The 27,950-nt window shown below is 55.7% G+C and overlaps 1 protein-coding gene across 1 annotated transcript in view; it reads left to right on the top strand.

Moving 5' to 3' along the window:
- WNT3A (Wnt family member 3A) overlaps nt 1–9,561 on the top strand; it is a gene marked incomplete at both ends in the record, with an annotated part of 46,799 nt that extends 37,238 nt beyond the window's left edge. Inside the window, 2 exons of the mRNA XM_079702259.1 lie at nt 3,241–3,506; nt 9,082–9,561. Coding sequence (XP_079558385.1) covers nt 3,241–3,506; nt 9,082–9,561 — 746 coding nt within the window. The remainder of the gene's footprint in view (nt 1–3,240; nt 3,507–9,081) is intronic.
- Nucleotides 9,562–27,950: the final 18,389 nt, after the last annotated feature.

A 27,950-nucleotide genomic window follows, 5' to 3' on the forward strand; every position in this document is an offset into this window, starting at 1 on the left:
CGAGGGCTGAGTGTGGCTGGAGGCCAGGGAGCGGTAGACAGGGCTGAGAGGGCAGGAGGTGGGGAAGAGTCAGCCTGTGTGTGAGCCGAGCAAGGACACAGTGGCAAGAACTGGAGAAGGGCTGGGCAGGGCCAGGTGGGCGCTGGACAAAGCGCTCCTCCTACAGTATGTGTAAGTGTGTGTATGGACATGTGCGTGCATACCTGTGTAACAGTGTGTGCCTACGTGTGTGTCTGTGGGGGTGTGTGCATACATATATTGGTGAGAGAGTGAGAGTGTGTGTGTGTGTGTTACATGTGTGTGGATGGGTGGGGGAAGCTGGAAGCTGGAGGTGCCTGTCCCAACTAGGCACCTCTTCTGGTGCAACTGGGAAACACTGCGGGCTGGACTCATGGTGAAGAGCCAGGAGACGCAGGATGGGCCAGGGCCAATTCGGGAGGCCAGAGCAGCCTTCAGACTTGGGCAGTCCCCAACCAAGCTGTCAGTGGGAGGCTGACAGGGAAGAAATGGGGAGTCCCTTTCTGGGTTTGTGGCTGGGTGTTTACCACGTGGGAGTTTCCAGAAAGCAGCAAGAGTCCAGGTCTGCTCTGGGCAAAACATGGGGAGTACACAGGTTGGCCAGGGCCTGCAGAGGACCATCCCGAACTGTTGGCAAATCCACAGAGTCACCAAAAGCAGGGTGGGGCCTGACAGCTATCGGGAGGCTCGTGCAGAGGGCACTTCCTCAGACACATCTCACACTGTGTGTTCTTGGTATAGGAGTGAATGTGCTCTTTTCAGTGGCAGGTGTGTGTGGATGTGTGCAAAGCTGTGTGAATGAGTCTGAGTGTGTGCACATTGCCGGCTGGAACTCTATCTTACCATTTTCCTGCCTCTGCCACCTGAGCTTTGGGACACACTTGTTCAGATGCAAACCTGGAAGCAGGCGAGACCATGCAGCTGGAGGAAGTGTGGGGAGCAACCCGAACCTTCTACTCACTCCCCAGGGTGAAACCCACCTGTCCCTCCCCCTCCCAGGAAAAAAGCCTCCAGGGCACTGATGTGGGGTGAGGAGACAGCAGCCCCCTTTGATAACTCTCCTGTAGCCATTTGGAGCCCTAGCAGTGTCCAGGCCCGCAGTGGGGCCTCTGCCCACGAGGAGCTCAGGGACACAACAGGGCACACACCCCTTGCCTGGCACAGAAGGTCCTAGTTGGTCCTGTTCCTACATCTCTCCTGCTCACTCCACAGCCCATAGCATTTTTTTTAACCTAGGATTTTAAAATTCCTGCTAATCAGCAGGTAAGCTCCACGAGGTCATCTTGCTCCCTGATGTTTCTCCAGCAGGGCTTGGCAAACAGCAGCTACTCCCACACACACATGTGGAATGGCGAGTCGAGGAGTGAGTCCTATCAGCTCACACAGGACCCAGAGCACCCCCAGGCCCTTGTCCTCCACCTGGAGCGGATCGTGGCTTGGTGCCCTTGAAGAAATATTTACACACACTCAGGAGGCATGATGCATTCATTCATCCCGTCTGGGGAAGCCTGGCTGGAAGTCCAGCCTCTGCAAATTCCAGGCTGTCCCCTGCATGCCCTGTACTTCCCTCTGGTCCTGCCAGCCCAACCCCTCCCCACCTGAGGCCCTGCCCTTGTGGGCCTCCCCATGCAGAATACCCCTGCCCCCTGCTTTTCCTTTGTCGATTTCCTGCCTGCCCTTTGAGACCAGCTCCTTTAGGCTTCTGTCTACCAGGGTCAGGCTAGGCCTCCCACACCCAGCGACCCCCTGCAGCTGGCCTCGCCAAGGCAGGCCTCCCTTAACTCCCTCACATGCCTGTCTCACCCCGTTCGGCCCCACCAGCTTTTCCTTCCCAAGCTCCAGCCATCCCCCACTGGCATTCTGAAAACCAGTGCTACATCCCCTGACTCGTTTTCTCCATGTGTAGAAAGAGAAGGCTGCATGCAGGCAGCAGCTCCAATACCAGGTCAGAGGCAGCCTGGATGCAGTTCCTGGCAGGCATTCAGTTCCAGACCCAAGCATGTGGGGCCAGCAGGAGGCGAGGTGCAAATGGAGGCACTGACCTTCGGAAGGTTCCAGAAGAGGCAGCCCTTCAGCTGGGCCTCTCAGTACCTGGTGTCCGGAGTGGAAGAGGGGAAGGGTGTGCAGGCAGAAAAAGAGGCACAAGTGGGCAGCATGTGGACCAGGAGCCATGACCTGGGCAGGGCTGTGGGAAGCTTCCAACCAGGACATCCGGGCACGGGGGCTCCACCATGGGCTGGTGGGACACTAGAAGGACCCTTTTTTGTATGCTTTTTAATCAATCCGCATGATTGCTTTGAGATTCATCCATGCTCTCTTTCCTGGTATGCTAAATAGAATTCCATTTCATGGATGTGCCACAATTTTTAATTGAAATATAATTGGCATATAACATTATATTAGTTTAGGTGTACAGCATAATGATTCAATGTTTGTAAATATTGTGAAACGATCACCACAATAAGTTTAGTTAACATCTATTACCCCACACAGTTACAAGATTTTTTCTTATGAGAACTTTTAAGATCTACGCTCTTAACTTTCCAATATACAATATTATTAACTCTAGTCACCATCTGCACATCACATACCCACGACTTATTTATTTTATGCCACAAGTTTTCATCCATTCACCTGTTGATGGACATTTTGGAGCTGCCAGTTTGGGGCTATTACAAATAAAGCTGCAGTGGCATTTGCTTCCTGGTCTTTGCAGGGACACAGGTTTCCTCCAGGGTAAATACCTCAGAGGTGAATGACCAGGTCATAGGGTAGGTGTATGTTTTCAAGAAGCTGCCAAACCCATTTCCAAGGGGCAGCACCAGTTTCCTTCCAGCCAGCAGTGTACAGCGTTCTGATTTCTCCACATCCTCACCAGCACTGGTTATGATCTGACTTTCTGATTTCAGCCGTCATTGCTGTTCTCCATGACAAGTTATGTCCAGCATCTTGCCTCGGGCTCCTTAGCCCTCCGTATACTTTCTTTGGGGAAGCTCTCCCTCCTCCTTGGGTCCTCCCTCGGGGACGCGCGCTCCTGTCCCACCGCAACCCTACCTCCCCGACTCCGATGACTGTACCGCGGTTCCCGGGCTGCGAGTCTAGCACCCCACGCCCACTGTGAGTACCCAGGACCCAGCCCGGGAAGAGACAGCCACGCCCCCACGCCAGTCCCTCCACCTCAGCCCTGCCGGGTCCTGCCAACCACGTCGCCTCTTTCCGCAGCCACCCGGGAGTCCGCCTTCGTGCACGCCATCGCCTCCGCTGGCGTAGCCTTCGCTGTGACACGCTCGTGCGCCGAGGGCTCCGCTGCCATCTGCGGCTGCAGCAGCCGCCACCAGGGCTCTCCCGGTGAGGGCTGGAAGTGGGGCGGCTGCAGTGAGGACATCGAGTTCGGAGGGATGGTGTCTCGGGAGTTCGCAGACGCGCGGGAGAACCGACCAGACGCTCGCTCCGCCATGAACCGCCACAACAATGAAGCTGGGCGCCAGGTACGTCCGCGGCCCCCGCCCCCATCCTGGGTTGTGAACCCGAGAGCCCTGAGACCACACCCCTGCGGGTCCCTGGGAAATAGAAGCTTTCTGAGAAGGGTATGTGCCCTGGTCCCTTGAGGAGTATGGCATGGTGTAGGCAGGGTGGTGGGCTGTGGGAGGGATGTATATGGTGGCCAGGCTGGGGGTCTGCTCACCTCCTGCCCAGCGGTGTCTGAAACACAGGGCTGTCCAGTTGCTCCACGAGGTCTAGGGCATTCCCACAGTATGGCAGGTCCACCTGTGCACTGGGGTCACAAGGAAGGAGGGATGGGAGAAAGGCCTGCCCTGCAGGAGCTTCTGCACATCCAGGGAGGGAGACAGCCAGGCTGCTACACCACAGTGTGGTAAGTTCTATGATGAAGAAATGCACACACACAAGGTGATCTGGACATAGTGGAGAGGTCAGACCCAGGCTGGAGTCTCAAAAAAGACTTCTCGCAGAGGTGGTGAGTGGAGACAAGCAGAATAATTGGCAGTTATCTAGGTGAAGGGAAGCCAGGAGAGCCTCTGGGTAGCTCAGAGGTAAAAGAATGCATGTGAGTTAGTCCAGGTAGAATATGGAGAACAGAGGAAGAAAAAGATTTGGGGGGTGGAAAGGCTGGCAGAGACCAAGCTGTACAGGGCTTTGTGAGCCCTTCTGAAAACGGGGCTTAGTGAACTTAGTCAGAGGTTCACTGGGGGACTGCTGATAGGAAGTGATATGTGTAGGGACTGAAAAGTGTTCAGCAGAGTTGGCCCTGGCCTTGGCCAGTGGAACCAGGGCACTGCAGAGAGCTGAAGAGTGAACACTTAACTTCCAGCAACAGGGAACTAGGTGACTCACATTAATCTTCCGGCTAAAGACAGGTACAAATGTAGGAAGAAATGTAAAAAGTACCCTTTAAAAGTATAGAATACTCACCTGTATAAGTTACCTGATTTATCACAGGGAAGATAGTGCAGCAGAGGGGGAAATGGTCTTTTCAATAAATGGTGCTCAGTCAATTGGATAACAATGTGGAAAAAAATTAATCTTGACCCCTACCTCACATCATGTAAAAAAATCAATTGCCCATTTCCAAATGGGAAAGATTAAACAAAGAATGTTTAGAAGAAAACATAGAAGAACATCTCTGTGACCTTGGAGTAGGCAAAGATTTCCTAAACAGGCCAAAAAAGCACTCACAATGAAAGAAAAATGTAATAATGTGGACTATATTAAAATTTATAAAAAGACACCACCATGAAACTGAAAAGGCAATCCACACAGGAGGAGATGTTCACAATATATATACCCAACAAGTATATGAAAGATATAGTTTAAAAAGAACAAAAAGACTGATAACCCAATAGAAAAGTTGGCTGAAAAATGGAAAGCCACTTCACAGAAGAAAATCTAGAAATGTCCAATAAATATGTGAAAAGGTGATCAATATCATTAGTCATCAAGGAGATGCTATTAGAATATATGCCCTGGAGAGGGGAGAGTGTAACAACTGTAACAGAGCATGGTGGGAGTTTCTGAGGAGCTGGTGTTCTGAGGCTGGTAATTTATGAAATTTTGTCATATTCCATGCTTATGATATATAAACTTTTGCATGTATATTACACTTCCATAAAATAATTGTTAAGTGTCAAATAACTAACCATATAGTGAGGAATTAGCAGTCCAAAGTCCAGGAGAAGACAAGACTCTGAACCTGGTGCCTAGGGCAGCTTTTGTCCAGGGATCATTTGCTGGTCTGGGAAAAAAGTGCATATGCTGAGCTGCAATTCCAGCAGCCTCACAGAGCTAAAAGGGGCCCACCAAAGGTGCTATGTCTAGGAAAAAATTCCTCAGTTTAGGCTGGGATCCTGAGGAGTAAAGGAAGATCAGAAGTAGACAAGCCCTTATGCACATGTACAGGCTAGTAAAATCTCTAGACTGAATGGATTAAGGCGATCCCAAATTGCTTGTATCCCCATGTACCTGGAGAAAGCAGATAAATCCTCTTTGGAGGATGATAACCTTATGCTAGGCTGAATTTTTTTTCTACAAAAAACTTTTCAAACACAGTGTTCAACACATAATCAAAGATAACCTGTTAAATGAGTGATAATCAACAAAACAAAACAAAACAACAACAACAAAAAAAAACAGAAATGGGACTCAAATACTGGAATTATTAGACATAGATTATGAGAAAAAATATGCTTACTTATGTTCACAAAACTAAAATGTAAGATTTGGGAAAGAATCCCATAGAAATTGTAGACCTGAAGAATGAATGGGAGTTTCCAGTTAAAGATGACAAACAAAATACAAATATTTTCCTCTGCATTTTCCTAGAACTCCACTAAAGTGACAATGAATTAATTTTAAGATACATAAATAAACTACTGAGAACATGGAAAACAGAAAAGGTGACAATGGCAACAAAATTTTTAAAACAAAAAGCAGATAGATGAATACTCAATATCTTAGTACACTCAAGAAAGCTGAATCTTAAGCCAGTAGAGAACTCTGAGAATCAACCAAGAAATTTCTAGTATCAGATATCTTGAGAAGTAGAGATAGATATGGAGCTGAAAACAGAAAGACTGGTCATTTGCTGGTCTGGGGAAAAAGTGTGTATGCTGAGCTGCATTTTCATTTTAAAGTCTATTTTAAAAGCACTTTTTAACATACCAGCTCTTCTATCCAACCTCTTGCATCCAGACAGCACCCCTCCACCACCATGGCAGAAGTCTGGAGGCTTATTCCCTTAAAAGGGTAAAGCAGAAGGTGTCTGGACTGCTGAGGGTGAGGCTACCCAAGTGAAAGTAGTCTGTCTACATACACATTTGTCTTCCTAATATCCTAGTGCCACAGTGAAGCTTGATTATGCTCTAGGCAGGAAAATGGAAGATCCTCCCCTGAGAATCAGACCAACCCAAGCGAAGAAACTTGAAGATATTGAGGTGGGGGTTCCCCCAAAAGCAATGTGGCCAGATAACTCTACAGTGAGGGCCCAAGTAGATGAGTCCCTCCCATGTACAGGAGGTTCCAACAAGATTTTTGGCACCCCACTTTCAAATATGAGCAGGCAGCCAAGGATCACTGAACATCTGAGGAAGGCCTCCAGCAACCACAAAGGTAAAGACCAAAATAAAGAAAAAAAACCCCAAACTTATGGGAAACAGACATTATAAAGAGAGATGAAAACTTCAAAAAACCATCAGTATCCCCAGAGAGATAAAACGCTGAATCCATAAAACTGGAACAGGATGTTAATTTAAAAGAACATTCAGGGGAAAAAAGAAGCTCTTAGAGATTAAAAATAGGACAGCAAAAACAAAACTCTCAACAGAAAGGTTAGAAGATAGTTGAGACACCCTTCCCACAAAGTAGAGAAAAAAAGACAAGGAGGTGGAAAATAGGAAAGAATAGAACATATGGAGGATCTGTCCAAGAAAGACAATGATGAACATGAAGATGAGGAATTTGGTAAAGAAATAAGACAAGAAGGTTCCCAGGGCTGAAGAGCAGAAGTTCAGACAAAACAGGCCCCATAAGTGATTAGCACAAGAAAAGGGAAGACCCACATCAAAATTTGCTGTGAAATTCACAGCCTATGACACAGAAAAGCCTTCCAAGCTTCCCAGAAAACGCTTTGGTTTCATGCAAAGGATTAAGAATCAAAATGTCATCAGAGTTTCTAAGAACAACAGTGACAGCTAGAATAAAATAGAGTAATGCTTTCAGAATCCTGAGAGGGGGAAATATTTTAAGCCAAGACTTTTATACCCAGCTAAATCATCTTTTCAACTTTAAGTAGAAAAGATTTGTTTTCAGACATACACATTTCACAAAATTTACCAGAAGGCCTTTGAAAAAGATGTCTCCAAGAAGATGAAATCCATAGATCAGCTGGTGTGTTTGAAAGTCTTGAAGAGAATATTTAGACAACGAAAGGAGTTAGTGAGACTGAACCTGTGATAAGTACATTAAAAACAGCAACAACAAAACGTTTTGTAGAAAAGGAAAAGCTATCATGGCACGTGGCTCAACTAAGTATGACATTTACCACAGCCCCAATACTGTCAGCACTAAATTTTGATCTAACTGGAATTATGCTATAGATTTTAGTGTAGGAAGGGGGGTGGGAAAAGTGTGCATCAGAGTTGTGGAGTGAGGTCCCGTAGGACCTCCATGGTGAGAGGCCCATAGACAATGCCAAACACTGAAAAATCAAGAAGTAGCAAGACAAGCATCTTATCAGAGGTGTCGAGGTACAAGGTGCTGCCTCAAGTGGTCAGGAAAGTGCTGTGAATGAGAGTGTGGGGACAGAACTCCTGTTTTTCTGAATAGGTCTTAGGAACTCTTGGACTTTTCAAAGTATGTGCATATATAACTTTGATCAAAAGTAAAACTAAAACAAGAGACTGAGGAGGCAGAGATGGGAAGTGGCAGCTCCTCTCTGGAAAAGCTTGGTCACACAAGAGAAGAGAATGGCGATTAGACAGAACTGGACTGCGGTGGGGGAATGTAATGTACAGATGCTCCTTAAAAAGTGCCAGTGTGAGAGGGAAGGGTTGAAGAAAGAGCAGGCAGAGGGGGACAGGGTAGAGGCAGCATCTGGACACAGAGCCCACATGAAGCCTTAGATTTATCGATTTCTAGTAGACACATTTTAAAAGGAAACAGGTGAAATTTGTTTTAATAATGAATTTTATTTAACCCAATATAGCCAACATGTTATTGCAATAATGCAAAAATCAATATGAAAATTTTGAATGAGATATTTTACATCCTCTTCCTTTACGAAGTCTGGGGACTTAGTATGACCCAGCATGTGGTTTGCACTTAACAGCACTTCTCAATTTGGACCACCAGCCGCATCTCAGGACGTCCCATGTGGCCAGTGCCCATCAGAGTGGCCAGTTCAGCCTTAGTTCTGATTATGCCACAGGACCTTTCACCCCCAGCCCCACTCCTTCCCCCAAAGAGAGAAGGGAAGACAACCTGACGTTGGGATGCCCACAGGAGAAACACACAATCCTCAGCAACTCCCCTACAATCTGATAAAACCAGCTTCCTGGGCCCTGAAGGTACCCTGCTCAAGCCACTACCATTATCCGTGCTCAGGTCAGCCCCTAGCCTTGCCACCCAGCCCATGTACATCTCTTCTAGACGGAGGTCTTGGGTTTCCCCAGTCAGAATGAACGACTTCCCTCCTACACCCCGGCACTTACGTATCACACGTTACAGTCCCTTCTTTCCTTCACTCAACATAGATAGCCTAGAAGTGGACCCAGCCCAGGAGGGGGCCTCCCAGGCCCTGCCCTCCAGGGATCTTGGGTCTACCAGGGGAGCCACATGGCACAAGAAACTGCAGCACCACACGGAAGGGTGGTGCTGGGAGGGGGCATCTGCTCCACCTGGGAGTCCCGGAGCTTTATGGAGCACGTGGGGGGACTGGGTTTGCCAGGTGAGTGGAGGGGGACTACAGGCAAGGAGTACAGCCACCCTACGTACGGGGAGGTGGGGAGGCTGAGGGCCTGCCCTGACGCCCCTGCTCGTGCGCTCCTGCAGGCCATCGCCAGCCACATGCACCTCAAGTGCAAGTGCCATGGGCTCTCGGGCAGCTGTGAGGTGAAGACCTGCTGGTGGTCGCAGCCCGACTTCCGTGCCATTGGTGACTTCCTCAAGGACAAGTATGACAGCGCCTCGGAGATGGTGGTGGAGAAGCACCGCGAGTCGCGCGGCTGGGTGGAGACCCTGCGGCCACGCTACACCTACTTCAAGGTGCCCACAGAGCGCGACCTGGTCTACTACGAGGCCTCGCCCAACTTCTGTGAGCCCAACCCCGAGACGGGATCCTTCGGCACGCGCGACCGCACCTGCAACGTGAGCTCGCACGGCATAGACGGCTGCGACCTGCTGTGCTGCGGTCGCGGCCACAACGCGCGCACCGAGCGGCGCAGGGAGAAGTGCCACTGCGTTTTCCACTGGTGCTGCTACGTGAGCTGCCAGGAGTGCGCGCGCATCTACGACGTGCACACCTGCAAGTAGCGAGCGCCGCACCGGGCTGGGGGTCCTCCCTGCGGCGGCGGGGGGACTGCTCCATGGATGGGGCGGGGCTCTGGGATGGAGCTCCTGGAGGGTGGCGGGGTCCTCCGTGGTAGGGCAGGGGTGAGGCTCATGAGGGGGATGCAGTTCTTCCCGACAGGTGTGGGGCCCTTCCTGGGGTGAAACTCCAGGGATGGGGCTCCTGGAGGGTGGCGGGGTCCTCTCTGGGGGCGGGGCTCCAGGGGTGGGGATTTAGCCTGCCATTACCTTCCTCCGAAGACCACATGTTTCCCTCCACCTGACCTCGTCGTGTAGAGCAGTATCTCCTGGCAGAACGAGCTGTGGAGAACCTGTGGGGGGCATCTTGTCCCCTTACCCCTCCCACTAAGGTCTGAGGCCCATCCTACCACGATTCAGGTGCCTGGAGGCCTGTGGCACTCCTTCCTCAGTCTGATACCTACCAACGCTCTCAACCAGGAACCCTATCAGGGAGAGCCTTTGCTCTGCAGAACCGCAAGAACCACCTGGGCTTGGGTGAAGGAGACAGGGCCTGACGGCAGTAGGCTGAGAAAGGGCCTGGAACACGAGGCCTGGCTCTGTCCTGGCTGCCCTGTGCTGGGCATCAGACACCCAGGCCTTCTTTCCAGTGGCGTCCTACTGTCACCCAGGCCCCGGAAAGGTGCCACTCAGCCTGGTCTGCTGTGCCTTCTACTGTGCAGCAGACAGAAACTCCTGTGCCTGGCTCTCCCTCCGCCCTGTCTTCACATTCCCACTTGCACCCCATCGCATCCACAGAAGAGGAGCAAAACCTCCTGTTCCAGTCTTGCTGTTGCCTCCCTCTTGGCCTAGCACCTCTCTCCACCGCCCTCATTCACAGCCCCTTGTAAGGGGAAGGCAAGAAGGGAGCCACCGGCCTGTACTGCTGTCCAGGTCATACTCAGCTCCATACCCTGCCTTGGAGGCTCACTTTGGGTTGGATTGTTTGGGAGATTTGGAGTCGAGGCATGATTCCACACTGGTGCTACAGACAGAGGACCCAAAGACCCCAGAGGACTGATCTCCTTCCCAGCCCCTCGTAGCCAGGACGGACCATAGCTGTGGCTATGGTACACCAGACGTACCTGCCACTGGCCACTGTTGTGGAGCCTCTGGTTGGCCGCTTGACTTGGCCCTTCTCACGTCTGACTCATCCATCCTGTCTGGGAATGAGCGAGACTGATGGACCTCTCAACCAATGCCCACAGGGACTTCCTGCCAGGTGCTGCCATGCCAAGACCTCTCCTCCTCAACCTCTGCCACTGTGAAATGTTGCCCAGCCCCCTGTCCCCGAGGCCCTACCCTCCAGGCAGGGGGAAGAGACAGTTGGGGTGGGGGGTGGGGAGGACAAGCTGCACGGCTCGCTAGGGATATGACCTTCCTCTGCCTTGAATTTTGCATTTTTGGTTTTAATTTTATTTCGATGCTGCTATATCCACCATACATAGGAACTAGACAAACAGATGTGTTATTGTTGTTTTCTTTTTCTTTCTATGAAAGAAATTATTTTAGTCATAGCTTGTGAGTTTCAAACTATGGGGAAAGTAAAAACAAACAAACAAAAAACAAAAACGAAAAGAAGAAACAACCAAACAAACCTGTGGATTGTGCTGGATTTTTGGTGGTGGGTCAGCAAGGCATGGGGCCTGGATTGGTCGTGACCCTCTGGGAGGGGCCCCGATGGGAGGTGGGGTGGGCATGCTTAGCTCAGAGACTCCTGGGGCCTCTGCAATGGCCTCCAGAGCCAGAATTCCAGGGGCAGGAAGAAGGATGGCCACTCCAAAGAAAGGAGGAAACAGCCAGTGGTCTTGAAGTCTGGGGTGGAGTAGACTAGAGACCAGGGCAGAAGACCCCAGTGGAAGTGCAGAGAAAGGGAAAAGGAGGCCTGCCTGTTGCCGGGGGTGTACAGTGCAGTGAGCAGGGGACCATGGCAGCCCCAGGGGGGAGACCCCATGCAAGTCAGTGGTGCAGCAGGACGTCCACCAAGTCAGCTGAAAGCCACTTCTCCAGACATCCACAACATGCTTCATTCAGTTGACATTTGAGCACCAGCTACGTGGCCATGCTCCCTGGGCTTGGGGACATGGCCCCTGTGTGGGGTCCCCTTCTCAGCTCACCAGGGGGCATTCTAGGAGCCCAGTCTATTTGGGAGGCCAGACATGTTCCCTCAATTTGAGGCTCACCAGCCTGAAGCCTGGAAATCAGGCAGCCGCTTCTCTCTGGGCCTGGTCTCCTTCTACCTCCTGCAAAGGCCACTTTAGAAGTCCAGCTCATGCAGCTGGAATCCAGTTGGGAGGTCATGAGGGACATCCCTCGCTGGCAGAGAGCTGCTGCATGAACCCAAGAACTCCCAGGGGCTCCCTCCTGCTTCTGTCCATCCTCAGGCCAGAGGCTAGAGCTGATACTGGACCCCTGGCCTCCCCTCCACCACAGGGCACAGCTCAGGAGTGCAAGTCTTGGCAGGGGTTAGCAGTCTCTCAATGTATGGTTGGCCACATCCTGGCATCATGCTCAGAACCGTGGGGTGGGGATCTTTCCAAGGCAGACAGGGAGAGCCTCAAGGACAAACGAGGCATTCTGTTGGCAGAGTCCTCACGTTGTGCCTCCATGGCTATTGCCTGCATCCATCCATCCAGGGTATTCGGGGTATGCAGAGCTGGGTGGGCCTCTGAAAACTTAGGCTGCAGGAACCAGGGGGTGAAGGAGTGGCTTTCTCAAGGCCACACCTTCATCTCTCCAAGCCAGGAGCAGGGTCCTTGCTTCTCTCTGCATCCTTCCATGCCCCCTTCCCCACCACTACCACCACTTCTGAACCCTGCCCTGCTATCCAGCCAGACCCACAAGGAGGGAGAAAGCTGAGGAGGCACGGGCGGAGGCACAGGCTAGGACAGGTGGGGGCCAGGAGGAGGTGATGCTGGAGCTGAGCGGAGGAGGCCTAGCCCCACCCTCTCAAAGGTCAGGCCCAGCACAGCCACCCTGCATGAGCCATATGCTGGAAGGGAGGGGGCTGGGGACAGACAGAAGCCTCGTAATTGGGAGGCCCGTGCCTGTTGAGAGCAGAGGGAGGGAAGTCCAATTCGGCTGGCTCCGTGGCTAGACATCAGGGCCACGTGGTGTCCCTGAGAGCAGGGAATGAAGGGCCACCCTCTGCCAACAGAGAGTCATGGCTGGCTGGGCAGGAGTCCTGGACAGGGCTGTGCAGACCCATCGTGGGCAAGAATGTCCACTCCACACAGAGCCCTGCACTGGGAGAGAGCTGTGGTAAGGTATGGGGAGCTGCCTGGTGGATGGAGTGGGAACCCATCAAGGGAGGGAGGGAGGAGAGAAGGAAACATGGCTTCATCCCTCAAGACAGGACTCAGGGAACACCAACCCCACCACCTTACTGGCCACAGTGGTCTTTGCTGGAGGCTCCAAGCCACTGAAGACAGGGCCAGAAGAGGCCCAGTGAGGCTAAGGGACTAGAGACAGACACAGGGCTCTGGACCCCCAAAGCCCCTGCTTTCACACTCCAAATCACGCATCAGCTTCCCGGGCTGGCACACCAACGTCCCACCCCAAGCCCACGGCCTTGTTGGCTCGGGGTTCACTGCTCCCTCACCACCAGGCCCATTTCAGGCCAGGTCACCCACTGTTCCGGGACTGTAGCTGACCACTAGCAATTCCCAAATGGGGCCCCAAGGGGTTGGCTAGGTCCAGACAGACTGCAGGCAGACACTCTATAAAGAGGGAGACGGTGATTAAGCGCACAGGACAGTGTCCGAGACTGGAGTGCAGGTGGCCAATCTCACCCACGGGTGTGAGTCACCAGCAGGGAGGACCCCCAAGCCCTCACAGCCCACCAGGCAATAGAGCCAGGTCAGACACTCCACACGGGGGTTCGGCCCTGGAGGTGGGGGATGTCAGGTGCCCCACTCAAGCTGCCTATGGGCCACGTCCACAGTGCACAGAGAATACAAATGGTGCAGCACCTCTAAGTCAGGGTACGGGCAGGAGTTGCCCTAATTGGTACCTGTTGGGAGCCAGGGGCTCCTCAGATGAAAGGGCAGGGGAAACAGGTTGGGCAGGGGGTGGAGGCATAGCCACAAGGTCACAAGGGTGAGATGCCAAGAGAGGAAGCAGGGACAGACAGAGCCGGGCCTCCTAAGGGAACAGAGCCCAGATACCCAGAAACAAGAAAGGAGCCACCTTGGGGGCTGATGCAGAGGTAGGTTCTGCCTACCTGGTCTCAGCTCTCTACCAGGTGAGGCACCCGGCTCCCACTCCCCATCGCCACAGCTCCAGGGCAGAGAGGGGCAGAACCCCACCAGAAGAGGCCCATAGATCCACAGGACAGGCCCCAGTGAACCGGCGACGGGAGCTAACAAGAGCCTGCGTGAATGAGGAGGCAAAACTCTCAACTCTCTGCCGGCCAGGAGCAAGCCCCACCCGGGGCCTCAGTTTCCCTCCAGTGCCAGAGGAAGTGGGATGAGGGGGGCTCCCCAGGGCCTCTCTGCTCCTGCCTGTTGCTGACGTGCGATGTTCTATCCGGAGCCCCCTCTAGAGCCCAGCGGGTCCCCTCACCTGCCAAGATCAGCATGTCCCCATGAACCCTGGCCCAGCCCCTCAGCCCCTGGCCTTTACCCTCAACTCAGAGGGAGGGCAGAACACAGGGCAGCCTGCCTGGGCCTCAGAAGCACCTCTCCAGGGAGTTTACAGCCCCTCCCGCCAGCCCTGAAGAAGGAGGAAATGGGCCTGGTGGGCCTGTTCACAGGTAGTTGAGATAGGAGAGGAATAACCATATTAAAGGCCCGGAGGTAGTAGGGCCTCACCCCACCAGGGCCCCCCTGGGCCCAGCCCCCTGCAAAGCTCACACCCTCAGGGCAGCAGCTTTGAAGTCCTGGAGGGTGTGTGGCCAGCCCCCTCCGCCTGGGGCCCCCACAGGCCTTCCCCTCCCCCCTGCTCCCCATACTCCCACTTTCTGGGTCCCAGGACCTCAGTTTCCACACGCTTCAAGAATGCTCTGAAGCACCCCATCCCCCCACCCCTATGCTGGGCCAGAACATCCAGGGCTGGGACCCCCAGAGCAACAGGTGCGGGGCCAGCTCTGGATCACCAAGCCTGGTACAGAGGGCTGAGGACCCCTGGCCAGGTTCCCTGGTCCCGCACAGTGATGGTCCACACTGCCTACAGCAGAGCCTGGGCTGCATGGGCTTTAAGGTCCTGCTGGCCAGGCCTTTGCCCCTGTCCTGAGGGTCTGGTCTGAGGGACATGACACAGCCCATCCTGGGGTCTGGCCTGATGGCCTGGGGTTGCCTCAGTCCCTCAGCTCTCCCCTTCAGGGGCCTACCCCCACTCCAGTCCCCTGTCCCTCCCCAAGCTCTTTGGCCCTCTTGCCTGTGACTCATTTCCCTGTTAGAAACCTGTGTCCCTTCGTGAAACCCTCTGGTTGGGACACCAAAGGACAAGGCATCCTGGCAGTCAGCAGCTTCCTCTCCAGCAGCCCCTTGGCCTCCTGGCCTGAGCAGGAACAGGACACCTTACCCTCCCACACTGCCCTCCAGCCTCCAGCCTCCAGCCTCCAGCCCAGCTTCAGTCTGGACTGAACAGACTGAAGCTGGACTTGAGGCTTGAAGTTGTCCCTGTGGACAACCTCCCAGGGTGATGTCCAAGGCTTGGAGGAATGAGACAGCATCCCTGCAGGGGTGGGAGTGCTGCCAGCCCTTCTGTTCATAGGCACTGACAGGTAAACTGAGACCTACTGGGTGAGGTCTCTCTCCCCAGTGTGAGTTTATGAAGGCCAAACGACCCCATTTTCTCCCTCCCTCCCCCACCATAAAGTAGGGGGACGGGGAGCAGCTAACAGAGGGCGCTCCCACCTGCTACACCCCTCACCCCCCCTTAACCCCTCACCTTGGACCCAGAGATTTGGGTGATGGCCCCTTCGATATCTTCTGGGTCATCTGGGAGGGCTCCCAAGAGGAGGCGAGCGTGTGGTGCCGTTTCTATGGCTCTGACATCCTCAGTCTGGGCCCCTTAGGCATCCTATACTACTGAGAAGTCCGTCCCTACAGATGCCAGGACAAGGTGGTGGTGGGGGTGGTGCCCAGGGCACTGGGGAAGCCCTGGGGAGGGCCCCAGCCTGGGAGCCACCACCGCCTGGCCTGGCAGCTGGGACAGAAGCTAGTCAGAAGGTGCTAATTGATGTTTAGATCCAGGCTGGCTCCTCAATCACGTCTTTCTCTTTCTCTCTCCCTCTCTCTTTTTTTATTTGAGTCTCTGGAGCACACAGTAAACAGTCATTTGGCTCTCAGGGCCCTGCAAATTGGTGTTTATGGTATAAGGACCAAGAGTCGTCCACCCAAACACGGCAGGCTGGGAGGGAGGTGCTGGGCTGGTAGGGATGGCACGCCCTCCTGCCCATGGAGGCCCAGCGCTGGGAGGGCCTTCCCTCCACTCTTAAAGGAGGAGGCAGGCCTGCTTCCAGCAACCCCTGATGCCTGCATCCCAGCCTGAGGTGAGGAGCCAGCTAGTTCACCCACCGGCAGTGGGCCAGCACTGGCCAGAATCCTGCCAGCTGGGCACTTGTGTGGTTGGAGGTGGCCAACACTTGAGGAATTGCCATTAATCCAGGAGGGCTTCTAGGAGGAGGTGAGTTTCTGTGAAAGAGAGGACCCTCCAAGGGGAGCTCCAAAGGTTCACCAGCTCCCTCAGATTCCCCAGGGCTCTGTGTCCAATCACAGCTCCTGTCCAAGCTCCTCTCAGGCTTCCATCTCCTTCAACTTTCCCCAAGTCCCTATGGCAGATGTCAGGACCCTGTACACACACACACCCTCCCAACCCCAGAGGCCATCTGCAGAACTAAAGACAGGAATGTGGGGAGGCCCAGGCCTTAATGCAAGAGGTTGAATGGTGGAATTCCAGGACAGCAATGGGAAGGTCTTGGGAGAGAAGGGGAACTTCCCATCCTGTCTGCCCCTTGCCTAACAACCAGACTGCGGAGAAGCAGGCAGGCCCATGCAGAATCTCCAGCAGGGCTCAACAGCCCTCCCCGGCTCCTTAGCTCCCTGTGCTGCCTATAGGTTACAGGGGTTCATTTCACCTCAACTGGCTTGCCCAGCCTGTCAGCCTGCAACCTACCGAGAGGCAAAGCCGGGAGCCCTGGGGAAGGCTGTTTGATGTTTGGATTTTGGAAGGAGCCCCACAGATCACATGTGCTTCTTCCCTGAGTGTGCTTTCAGTTCCCAGGTCTGGGCCAGAGAACAGGAACCTCAGGAACAGAGGACAAGGGTTGCACATCCCCAAGCCAGCCCCCTCCTCTTCTCAAGAAACCTCCATGGCTCCCCAGTGCCCATGAGTTGGACTTGGAGTGCCTCAGCCTGCACCCATCACAAACGGGTTCCACTCTGAGCTAAAGGGGGACCTCTAATCCGTGGATGGAGAAACTGACCTGGGCAAGACATGACTTGCCCAAGGGCATTCAGCACGTTAGTCAGGACAGAGCCTTAAGGAAAACTGAGACCTCATATCATACCTTCTGGTCTCACCTACAGTTCACTCTCACCTTCCTTCACCCTTGTCTCCATCCCTCCAGTCTCAGGCATCCCCTGGCCTCTGCTGCAGCCTTCTCACCACCTCACTGCCATAACCTTTGTGGTTCCTGTATCACTGTCCCCTGGGGACATGGAAGGTCAGTGCCAGCCACACCTCAGGGGCCCATGCAAGGCAGAGGAGAAGCTGTGTATGTGTTGCATGTGGGGGTTGGTGGTGGGGGGATCTGATGCCAAGCTGGCCCGTCCCCAGGGCTACAGGCCTCTGCAGGGTCCCTGACCAGCTCCTAGGGCTCAGCTATCTCCCCAGCTCTAGACCCAGCTCCCAACAGATCCACCCTCCCCAGCTCCAGCCCTCACGCAGGCCAGTCTGAGTAAGCCAGATTATCAGAATGCCTGAGGGGAATGCCCCTTATCTGGGAGGACATTTGGGAGTGGTTGGGACACCTGCAATGGGCCACCCTTACAACATGTGGCATCAGTATCAGCTGTGTCTGCAGCGATACCAGGGGGTCCCTGTGCACATGCCCACCGTGGAGCCTCACCCCAGCTCCCATATCAGGGTCTCCAGGAGGTGGCCATGAGGAAAGGTGTTCCAGGTCTCAGGTCACATTGCAAACAGGGAAACTGAGGCCGGGAAAGAGGCAGGCCTTGTCCCAGCCTCTCAGAGTCAATGGCACATTGAGGACAGGCAGGACATACACTGGGTCACCCCTGCCCTGGAAGCCCACCAGGAAGGGGCTGCGTCCAGCGCAGGCAGCTACAGCTGGGCAAGTGTCCAGGAAGGACAGGTGCTGCTTGGGACAGGATCAGGGTCAGAGGTCAGAAGTCAGCCTGGCAGCTCAGAGCTGGGTCTGGGTCTGCCCCTTGCCTGTCTCCAGAGGGCTGGTTTTCGTGGATGTCCCCCACGGTATGCGGGATGGGTGGACTCACCCAGGCTCCTGGGCACTCCTGTGGGCGCAGCAACAGCTCCCTGGTCCCCAGCCCATGACTAAGCACCTCAGCTCCAAGTCTCCCACCCACTGGACCACTGGGGAGCTGCCCTGGCACTTCCCAGTGACCCACAGCCCTGCCAGTGCTTGTTTGGCAACTACTCCTGGGGGTTGTGGAGGTTGGAGAGTTCTAGCCTCTCAGACAGGGAGGATGGACACCCCAGCCCACAGCTGGTGTGAGGAAGCTGGTAGGGCTCCAACCCAGCACCCACCCACTCAGACTAGGAGGACAGTGTGGCCTCCTCCCCCAGACAGCTCAGCTCAGCTTGCCCCAGAGTAGCCGAGGATAACAGGTACGGTGGGGACTCAGGTGGGGGTAGTGCAGCTGGGGACACTGCAGGTGAGAAGGACACTGCAAGTGAAGAGGATGCAGGTGGGAAGGAGAGAGTGCAGGTAGGGAGGATACAAATGGGGACCCTGCTGGTGTGGATGCTGCAGGTGGGGACAACACGAGGGAGCACACTAGAGGCGGGGCTGCACACAGCACAGGTGGGATACCTCAGGCTAGGACACACTCACAGGTGGTTCAGACCCGCTCTCCGCCTCTCCCCGTCACAGGGCCTGCCCTCCGGTGGACAGAAAGAGAGGAGTTTTGTTCCTGACCACAGGTTTAGCCCCTCCCCTGGGCTGACCCACAGGGTCCAGCTCCTGCAACCCAGCCCAAGGCTGACATGACAAGTGAGACAGGCCACTATCCACTCTGATGTGCTTCCTCAGCCAGCAGGTTCAGAAACAGGTGCGACCACTTCCTATTTCCCCTGCCACAGGGACTGGGGTCCCTGAGCAGGCCCTTGGGTTGAGGGACCTGAGGACACACCTGGGCCCTGGAGTAGGACCAGAGGCCTCTCCAGGGCTCCCCCTGCAGCTCTCCAGCTGCAGCTCGAACCCAGCCTGGCCTGACAGGCTGGCAGGCAGCAGCATCGGCCCTGCTGATACCCCTGCATGGCCAGCAGTCTCCAGCTCTGGGTCTGTCCCAGTGTCAGGTGTTCTTTTTATATTTTCCTTGTTCAGTTATGAGGAATAATTTCTCTCCAGGCCCAGAAGCAATGCTGGGCGTCCTGACACCACCTGGCCCACCTGCTCAGGCTCCCCCAGCCCTCAACCTAGCTCTGCTGGGCCTCTGGGCCTGGACTCTGCCTGTTGCCCTGATGTTCAGGCTCTGGGCAGTGGTGAGACACTCAGGCCTTCTTTATTCCCGTCTATGGCAGAACAAGGCCTGCTCTTGTCAGGGTCTCGCCTTCCTCGGCCTATCCATGTCTCCCTCTCTAGAGCCAGGCCTTTGAAGGATCAGATCCCAGATCCTGATGTCCCTGGCTTCTCATCTGGCAGGTCTCTGACTGCCCACTGGCCTCCTTCACAGGGCACCCACCCCCTTGAGCACACCTGGGGAGCCAGGTGCCTTCCAGAGCGACTCTGGATTGTCCTTCACAGACAGTCCTAACAAGGGGTGGTAGGAGGTAGCGGCCTGTGCAGGAAAAGGCTTGAGACACCCTCCCAAGAAGGGGGCTCTCCAGGGCAGGTGCCCAGCTGGGCTTGCAGGTAGAGATGGGGTGCTGAAAAGGGCAGGGCCGGCCCACCATGACCTGGGAGCCAGAAGCAGCATCCAGCCCCCCCAGGCTGGAATCAGGACCTGGCACAAATAGGCTGGTGTCCCCAGAGCCAGGCTGCCCTCACTTGGTGGGGACAGCAAGCCACTTCAGAGCCTCAGGATCCCTGAGGGGTTTTCACACTCTTGGAGAGACCAGAGTGGGGATCATGGAGCTGCACCCCAAGGTGGGGTGACAGGTGTGAGGCCAGCCCTCTGGGGTATGAGGCAGGGTGCACGCAGGCAGACCCTGGCAGCAGATGCTGGGACACCGTGATGCCTTTGGCTGGGCTTTTTAATTAACCTTGGCCACTCTGAAGGGCCCCAATTAAATGGAGAATGTGATGGCAGAGTGGGGTCAGGCGGAGAGGTGAGTTTTAATTAAAGCACAGAAGGTTCCCAGCCAGGGTAGCAGTTGCCTAGGCAGGAGCGCCCCCACCTGACCGCCTTTGCTCCAATCTTGCTCCAGAGGATGATGGCACACCTCGGGTGGCAGGAGAGAGCACTGCCTGCCCTTGGCCAGGCGGGACTCAGCATGGTGCCTGCAGAGCCTGTGACCTCTTATCCAGTCTGTGTGGCCCAAGATCAGGCAGCTCCTCTCTGAGCCACTGTCCCCTGCTGGCTGCCTCCCTGCTCTCCTTCCCATCTTTGAGCATCTACGGTGTGTCCATTGCAAGGGCCCTGCTGGGTGGTGGAGGATAGACAAAATCAATGAAACAAATGTATTAAGTATGTTCGTGTGCGATGGAGGAGAGTGGAGTGAAGGGCTGAGAGAAGCAGGGGGTGCTGCTTCAAGGATAGGGGGTCCAGAGGAGCACCTCCTTCCTCGGAAGGAGGGAGGAAGGAGGGAGCGAGCTCACCTGGAAGGGAGCAGTCAGTGCAAAGGCCCTGGGACAGGACCCTGGGCACAGCTGAGCTGCCCGATACCTGCAAATTAGAACGAGAGGGGGCCAGATGGCAGAAGGCCGTGGGCATGGGGGGCTTTCAGCTTCACTCAGGGGGACAGGGACCACATGCAGCTTCTGAGCAGGGCCACTTTCTAGGTGCCAGGAACCAGGGTGCCTGAGCCCTCCATAACCCAGACCCCAATCTGCTTGTTGTCCAGGCTCCCTAGCCTTGCTCAGTGGGATGGCAAGCAAGATACTCATGAGTCCTTGAGAGATTCTGTGAAGCCTGACGCCTTCTTCTGAGGATAATCCACACCTGGGCCTGGGCCTGGAGCTGGCTGGGGGAGGCGGTGGCAGGCAGGCACATGAGTCCGCCCCCACAGCTGCCCATCTTTCTTCAGGGCAGTTTTGCAATAACTGCAGCTACAGGGCTGACATTCTCCACACCTGGCTTCCTCCAGACACGGGGCTTTGGGAGCGATGAGTGAAGGAAGCAGGGTGAGGGAGTGTCTTTCAGTGTCAGCACGGACTGCCTCCGGTCCTTCCCCTAGTCCTGCTGAGGGCTGCAGGACAGGGGGCACCTGGGAAGGGACTGGTCTGACCCAAGACCCAGAACCACTTCAAGGTGTGGCGGTCACAGCAGAGGACACATGCCCAGTGGGGGACACATACCCAGCTGGGCAGGTTAGGTGGCCACTTGCTAGAAGTTGGCCACCCTCAGGCTGATGTGTGCAGATACCACCCGGACAGGCAGGTGAAAGGAAAGAGGGGTGTCCAAGGGGCCCCCATCCTTTCAGCCCCAGGAACCAGCCCACATGAGGCCCTGGGGAGGCCATGACAAATTTCCACAAATGTGGTGGCTAAAAACTGAAATTTATTCTCTCCCAGGTTTGGAGGCCAGAACTCTGAGATCAATGTGTAGGTAGAGTGTGCACCCTCTAGAGACTCTAGGGGCAGATCCTTCCTGCTTCTTCCAGCTCCTGATGCCCCAGGCGTCTCTTGGCTTATGGCTTCATCACCCTAATCTCTGCCTCTGTTGTCACGTGGCCATCTCCCCTTGTCTGTGTCTCAAATCTCCTTATAAAGACACTTGTCATTGGATTCAGGGTCATCTCATCTCAAGATTCTCAACTAATTACAACTGCAAAGATACCATTTCCAGACAAGATCCCATTCGGAGATTCTGGATGGGTGTGATTTTGGGGGTTGCAATTCTAACCCCCTGCAAAGCCTGTGGTGTAAACCCAGGCACTGCCGCTGTCTGGCTGCACCTCATGCAAGACTTCATGCCAGTACATGTCACCAAGATGCCGCTAGGTCCTAACCCCCAAGAAGATGGCATATATAAGGACTGTCAGTTTAAGCCACTAAGGTTTGTGGAACTTGTGGAACTTGTCACCAGACCGCAGAATGGGTGGGGACCAACTTTTCCCTTTCCCAGGGTTTTTGGAACCCTGAATTCATTAGATGCCTCCCAGGCCAGGTGGGGTCCCTCCCTTCTGCTGTCCTCTGTCCGGGGATTGAAAGGGCAGAAGGGCCCCCAGAGAGAGGCACAGACACCAGCCCCCTCAAACCTAGGGGTGAGTCCCAAGAGAACAGGTCCAGGTGGAGACTAGTGTTGCATGCCCCCTCACAATCTGTGTCTCCCCACCCCCAGACCCATGAGGGCCCCACCCTTCCTCCCTCCCCTACCCACCACCTTGCTGGGTGCTGTGGCTCCACACCCTGGTCAGCCTGGTCCTGGTGGCCTCCTCCTGCTGGCTCCCTGGCCTCCAGCCCCTCCCTGGCCACACTGCAGGAACCACCAGGGAAAGCCCCTGAGTCACTGGGGGTCCTCCTGCCCCTCAAGTTCCAGTGCAGACACCTCTGCTGGCCCCCCGTGCTGCAGCCTGTCTTACATATCCCCAAGTGGGACCTCTCTCCCACCCCTACTGACCTCCTCCAGAGGTTAGAGCAGAGAGGCTATGTAGGCATCAGGGACCCTCTAGCAGGCTGGTGAAGCCCATGGGCTCCTTCTCAGAACAAGGTTTTATTACTGCCTAAAATAAATGATGCACCATCACAAAAGAAACAGATCCAGTTATCAAAAGCTTTAAGACTTTTGTGGTATGGGACTTCAGGGGCAACAGGCTTCCATTACCTTGACAAGGGTGATGGCTTCCAAGACGTACTAAGTGTGGTTAGAACTTTCCAGACCACACACCGCCAGTGTGTCCTTCTAACTGTGTTCACCTCCATAAAGCCAGAAGATATGGAAGTGAAGCGTTGTGCAGAAGGGGGCACGGCATGCAGCACTGTCACCAGCACCAGAGATGAAAAGGCTGGCTGCAGGCTGACAAGCTCTGTAATTTCAGTTGAGCAGGGAACAGAAACAAGATTTCATGGTTCCTGCAACAGCTATGACATGACATGAAAATGTCTTGAGGTTTCTGTTGCTGACGTCATAGGTCCAGCACGTACTGCTGTTTGGGAATGTCACCTATATTCAAAATGGGAGGAAAAGCTAAATGTTAGTCAGAGGGTCCTAAAAACAAAGATGTGCTTTTTGGCATCCCTGTGCGAGGCTCACTGAGCGGGGCTCCCCATACGCGCCTTACCTGTTGTCTGCCCAGGCATGGAGTGAGGCCGAGAACCTAGTGAGAAACATCCTTGCCCAGTGGAGCTGGCCTTCCAGGGAGGACCATGGTGCCCAGAAGAGCTGAGGTGAGCGTGCAGGAACCGCCCATTCCCAGACAGTGCCCCAGGCAAAGGGAGAAAGGCCCTGCGTGGGGAATGGTCCTGGCCTGTCCCTGTGAGCTGGGCCAGAGTGAGGGGGCCATAGTGAGGATGCAGGGAGGGAGGGGCCTGCATGAGATGGGGAAACTGAGGCAAGAGCAGGTATGCTCAAAGGGTCCAAAGGTGAGAGAGACCCCAGAGCCAGCCCTCTCACATGTGTGGAACTGGGCTATGGGGGTCCTCACACTGCCCCTTGACCACTGTGTGGCTCTGGGTGAGCCCACCCCTGTGCCAACCACAGGCTTCCCACATGACCTGGCAACCCCCAGACTCCAGCCCAGGCCCAAGACAAGGGGCAGAGTTGCCCAGGGGTGGGGTAGGAAAATGGGTACGGAGGGTGTGTAAGTCCCCTCCCGGGACCCACACCATCAGAAGAGCTGTAATAACCCCTGCACCTGCACCAGGAGGGACATGTAGGAGGGTGGGCTTGGAGAGTACGCCTAGAGAAGAAGGGATCTGAGCTGAGCAGAGGGAAGGGTGCGGCCCTCTCCACACCCTACCTCTATCTGGACAGAAGCCTATCTCAGGGTCCCCTCTGGGCTCAGGAATTCTATAGAGGCCAGCCCAACAGAGCCAGGAGTAGGTAGGGGAGTGCAAGTAGGCAGAGGACCCCCAGCCCCACCCCACCCCCATCCAGGGAACTCTTTAAGAGGATAAAGTTCTGCAGTTAGGTCCTGGATGTTGAGTGCCTTCACAAGTAGTGAGCTCCCCATCACTGGAGGAGTCCAAGATAATGTTGCAGCCTGCAGATGTACTGAAGCTCCAATGTCTCCAGAGGCAGGGTAGAGCCGGAGTAATAGTGAAGGTGCTGGCAACAGGCATGCTGGAGTCTGAGTTCCAGGGGCTCAATCCTAGCTGTGTGACCTTGGGTGGGCTTGCAACCTCTCTGACTGCAATAACCTGGCACAAATGCTGTCCACCTCACAGGTGTCACACACAGAAGCTGCATGAGGTAACTGCCAGGCCTGGGGTCTTGGCATTTCCTATTCCCGCTCTCTCCTGCCTCCGCCCCTTTGCTCTTGCTGGTACTTCTGTCCCTCTAGCCACCTTCCCCAGGGGGCCTTCTTATTCAGCATCCCTGTGTCTGATCTTGTATTTGGACTCAGGGACCCCCAGAGGGGAGGAACTTGACGCCAGACCCCAGCCAGGCCCCTGGCGTGGGTCAAGCTGAAGGTGAGGATCTGGGCTGGGGGCTTTGAGCCTGACAATGGAGGTGGCCATGGATGCTGGCAAGCCCTCTAGCCAGCTCACCTCGCCCCCTCCTGGCCAAAGCTGGGTAGGCACCCTGTTCTGTCCATCCCGTGTTTCCATCGCTTGGACTCCAGGGAAGGGGGCAGGGAGGTCCTGGTGGGCACTGGGGCCTCACTCTCCCTAGGCAACTGCCTGACACCTCCTGGCCCTCTAACAGGTCTCCGGCCAAGGGCAGGGATCCTTCCCCTGAGGTGCCCACCCTGGGCCTCCCATACCTGTCTGGCCTGAAGATGCCTCCTTTTCCCAAGGGGGGGGCACCAAACCAGGAGAACAGAATCAGGAGGAAGGTCAATTCAGTAACCTGGGGATTACACAGGAATCCATCTTATTTTTTTAAACTGTGCATGTATCTTTCACATGCTCCTTCCTGTCTATATTTTTTGTTTTTTTTTTAAAGGAAGCTCTGAGGACACAATAATCATTTGCAGACATCCAGCTGTGGGTCAGTTCTCTGGGGGTAGAGAGCCAGCACCACCAGAGGGTTCTGTGCCCCTCTCTGGAGATATAAACCCCTGAGGGCACTTTGAGTGAGCATTGTGATGTGTTTACAGCACTGGGGGGGCAGCAGCTGCGGTGCAGAACATAGGCTAGTTCTTCCATAGATTGTGAGGTCTGGGGGAGGCTGGGTCTTGAGACAGGGGAGTCGCGGGGCCTGGCTCACAGGGCCTAGGGCCCTCAGCCTCTCAGGAGAAGAGGTCATCGGTGTTCGGGGCAGGAGGGCTGCCTTGGGGGGGGTGGTGGCTGGGCAGCCCTGGGGAGGGCTGGGGAGGTCCTAGCCACCCCAGCCCAGTAAGGAGGCCCTGCCCAAGAGGAGTGGGTGGGTGGGTGGGGGCGCAGAGAAATGACAGGAGCCTGCCGGCATACTGCACAACACCTCAAGGCTTTTCTCTGCCAGGCAGGCCCCTGGGCCAAGACCCAGGTGATGGCCTGCTTTGCGCCCTCCACAACATGCAGGGCACTTGGGGAAGAGGCCCCCAGCAATCTCACCAATGACTCTTGATTTGGGGACCCTTCACAGCAGCAGGAGGGTAGTGGGGGAGAGAGTTCAAGTAGCACAGGGGTGGAGGGATGGTGCGGGACTGCGGGTTGGCGGGAGGCCACAGTCAGACCTCTAGCCGGGAGAACGCGGAGAGGGACTACGACAGGCCCCTTCTCCCTTCTGACCAGCTCAGGAGAGGGCTCCCCCGTCTGTCACCTGGAACCCGCCTCGGTGGCCACCTCGGGGGAGCGCTGCTCCCTGCCCAGCTTGGCTCCCTGCTCCGCCCGTGCTACTAGACGCCAGCTTTATTTGATCTTGGGTCTTGCTTCTTCAGGTCGGCTCCTCGGGCGCGCACGGGGCTGCGTGGGTCACTGCAGTCACCCGGGCTGAGGCTGGGGAGGGGACTTTGCACCTGGGCACCGCCCTCCCGGGACCGCAGGGCCCACCCGGGACTCAACCTCTGCATCTGCGAAACGGACGCGAGAGCTCCCCCCGGGGCCGACCACTGGAGGCGCGCGCAGGCGCAGCCGGACTCTGCCGGGGCTGGGGGCGGGGGGAAGGAGGGGTGCGCGCAAGCGCAGCGGTGAGAGAGGCGTCGTCCCTGAGCCCCGCGCCAGTCCGCGGTCCCGTCCCCACCGCCCGCCCGGAGTCTGCGTGTGCACGCCGCAGCGGGGGAGTGGGCGGGACTGCGGGCGGGACCGCCCCGTTCCCCAGCGTCCTCCGCGGCAGCAGGCACTGACGTGGCCGCCGTCAGAGCCGCCATCTTGTGGGAGCGAAACCAACGCCTGCCTCCGAGCAGCAGCTGCGCCGCGGCCGCCGAGGGTGAGGCTGGGCCCGGGCCGAGGGGGGGGCGGGGGCTGAGTTGAGGCCCGGCGTGAGGCTGGGCCGGGACGGTGAGAGCCAAGACGGGTCCGAGGTGAGGCCGGGCCGGGCGAGGGGCGAGGTGAGGCCGGGCCGTGGGTCGAGGCGGGGAGCCGAAGGTGAGGTAGGTAGAGGCGGGGAGCCGAGGCCCGGCAGGGGCCAGGGTCGAATAGAGGCCGGGGGCTGAGGAGAGGCTGGGCCGGTCTGGGGGTTGAGGCCGGACCTGGGACCGAGGCGGGGCGGGGCAGGGTGGGTGCTGTGTGCTGGGCCAGGGGTCTAGGCTGGGATGGGGGTCGAGTAGGGGCCGAGCTGGGTCGGGAGCCGAGTTGAGGCCGAGGAGGGGGTCGGTCGCGCAACCCTCTCCCCAAGCCCCCCAGAGCCTCCGGGGCGGGCGCCCGGAAGTCCGGCCCGCAACGCGGGCTCTTCAGGAAGCCTCGCTTCCTGCTCCGCCTGCGAGGCCTCCTGCCTCGGGGTCGCGAGGACCAGGAAACTGAGGCCCGCAGCCCGGGACGCGGCCAAGGTCACACGATGGCCAGGGTTTGAGCCCAGTTCCTGTCTGTTCCGAGCACGGAGCCGGCGAGGCGGGGCGGGGTTCGAGGTCCGGGTTCCAGGGCGGGTGCTGTGGAGCTGGGGTCTGAGTGGGGTGCCTGCGGCCCATGGAAGCCCCCGATGGACGCGCCGGCGGCACTGTAGGGCCCCCTTATCCAAGCTTGCTGCAACTCCGGGATTGCTTCCTGGGTGCCTTTGGCATGGATTAGAACACACTTCCGAGCTGGTGAATCTTTAACCTACGTTTGGAACGACCTGTCCAGGGTTGAGTCGGCCTCCCTAGCAGAGCGTCCTAAAGCTTTCTTGTTGCCCAGTCCAGGTGGTTACGGGAGGTAAAACGGTAGCTTTGTTAATAAGGCTTGGCAATTATGAAGTCCTTAAAATATTAGCTAATCAACTGAGCACTTTTGAGCTCCTCAAAACACCCAAGTTGCTGTTTTAAATGAATCGAGCAAAAAATGCACAAGAAATCATTGGCAGGAGACAGGCAATTCAGACGATTTGGGGAGGCCCCGGAAGTCACTGTTGAGAGCTGTGTAGTTGATGTAGTTGTAGCTGATGTAGTTGGCGTTGGAGTGGTCAGCTCTAGTTCTTGTTTCAGAACTAGTGGTCAGCGTTTTTTTCTGCTGGCTGTTTGCATGGTTGCTCCTGCATTTCTGGCAGTGTGTGTGTGTCTGAAGGAGTGTGACATGCCATGGCGCATGCTGTGTGTGGTGTTCTTGGAGTTTTCAGAAACTGTCAAGAGTAGCCCAAACTGGAAGAACTCTGGATGCATGGTGTTGTTAGCTGGGTCCAAAATTAGGAGGAATTGAGTGTGTATGTGTTTATCACAAATCTGGCCACTTTGTTAGAGTGTGCCATAAAGGTTTTCTCTAGTTAACGGGTAGAATGTAGTGTGCCTCTTCACCGGGCATGTCCTGTTGGAAACAAATCCTTGTCACTTGGGCA

This window comes from Hyperoodon ampullatus (genome assembly GCF_949752795.1).
Source record: "Hyperoodon ampullatus genome assembly, chromosome: 4".
Taxonomy (NCBI): domain Eukaryota; kingdom Metazoa; phylum Chordata; class Mammalia; order Artiodactyla; family Ziphiidae; genus Hyperoodon; species Hyperoodon ampullatus.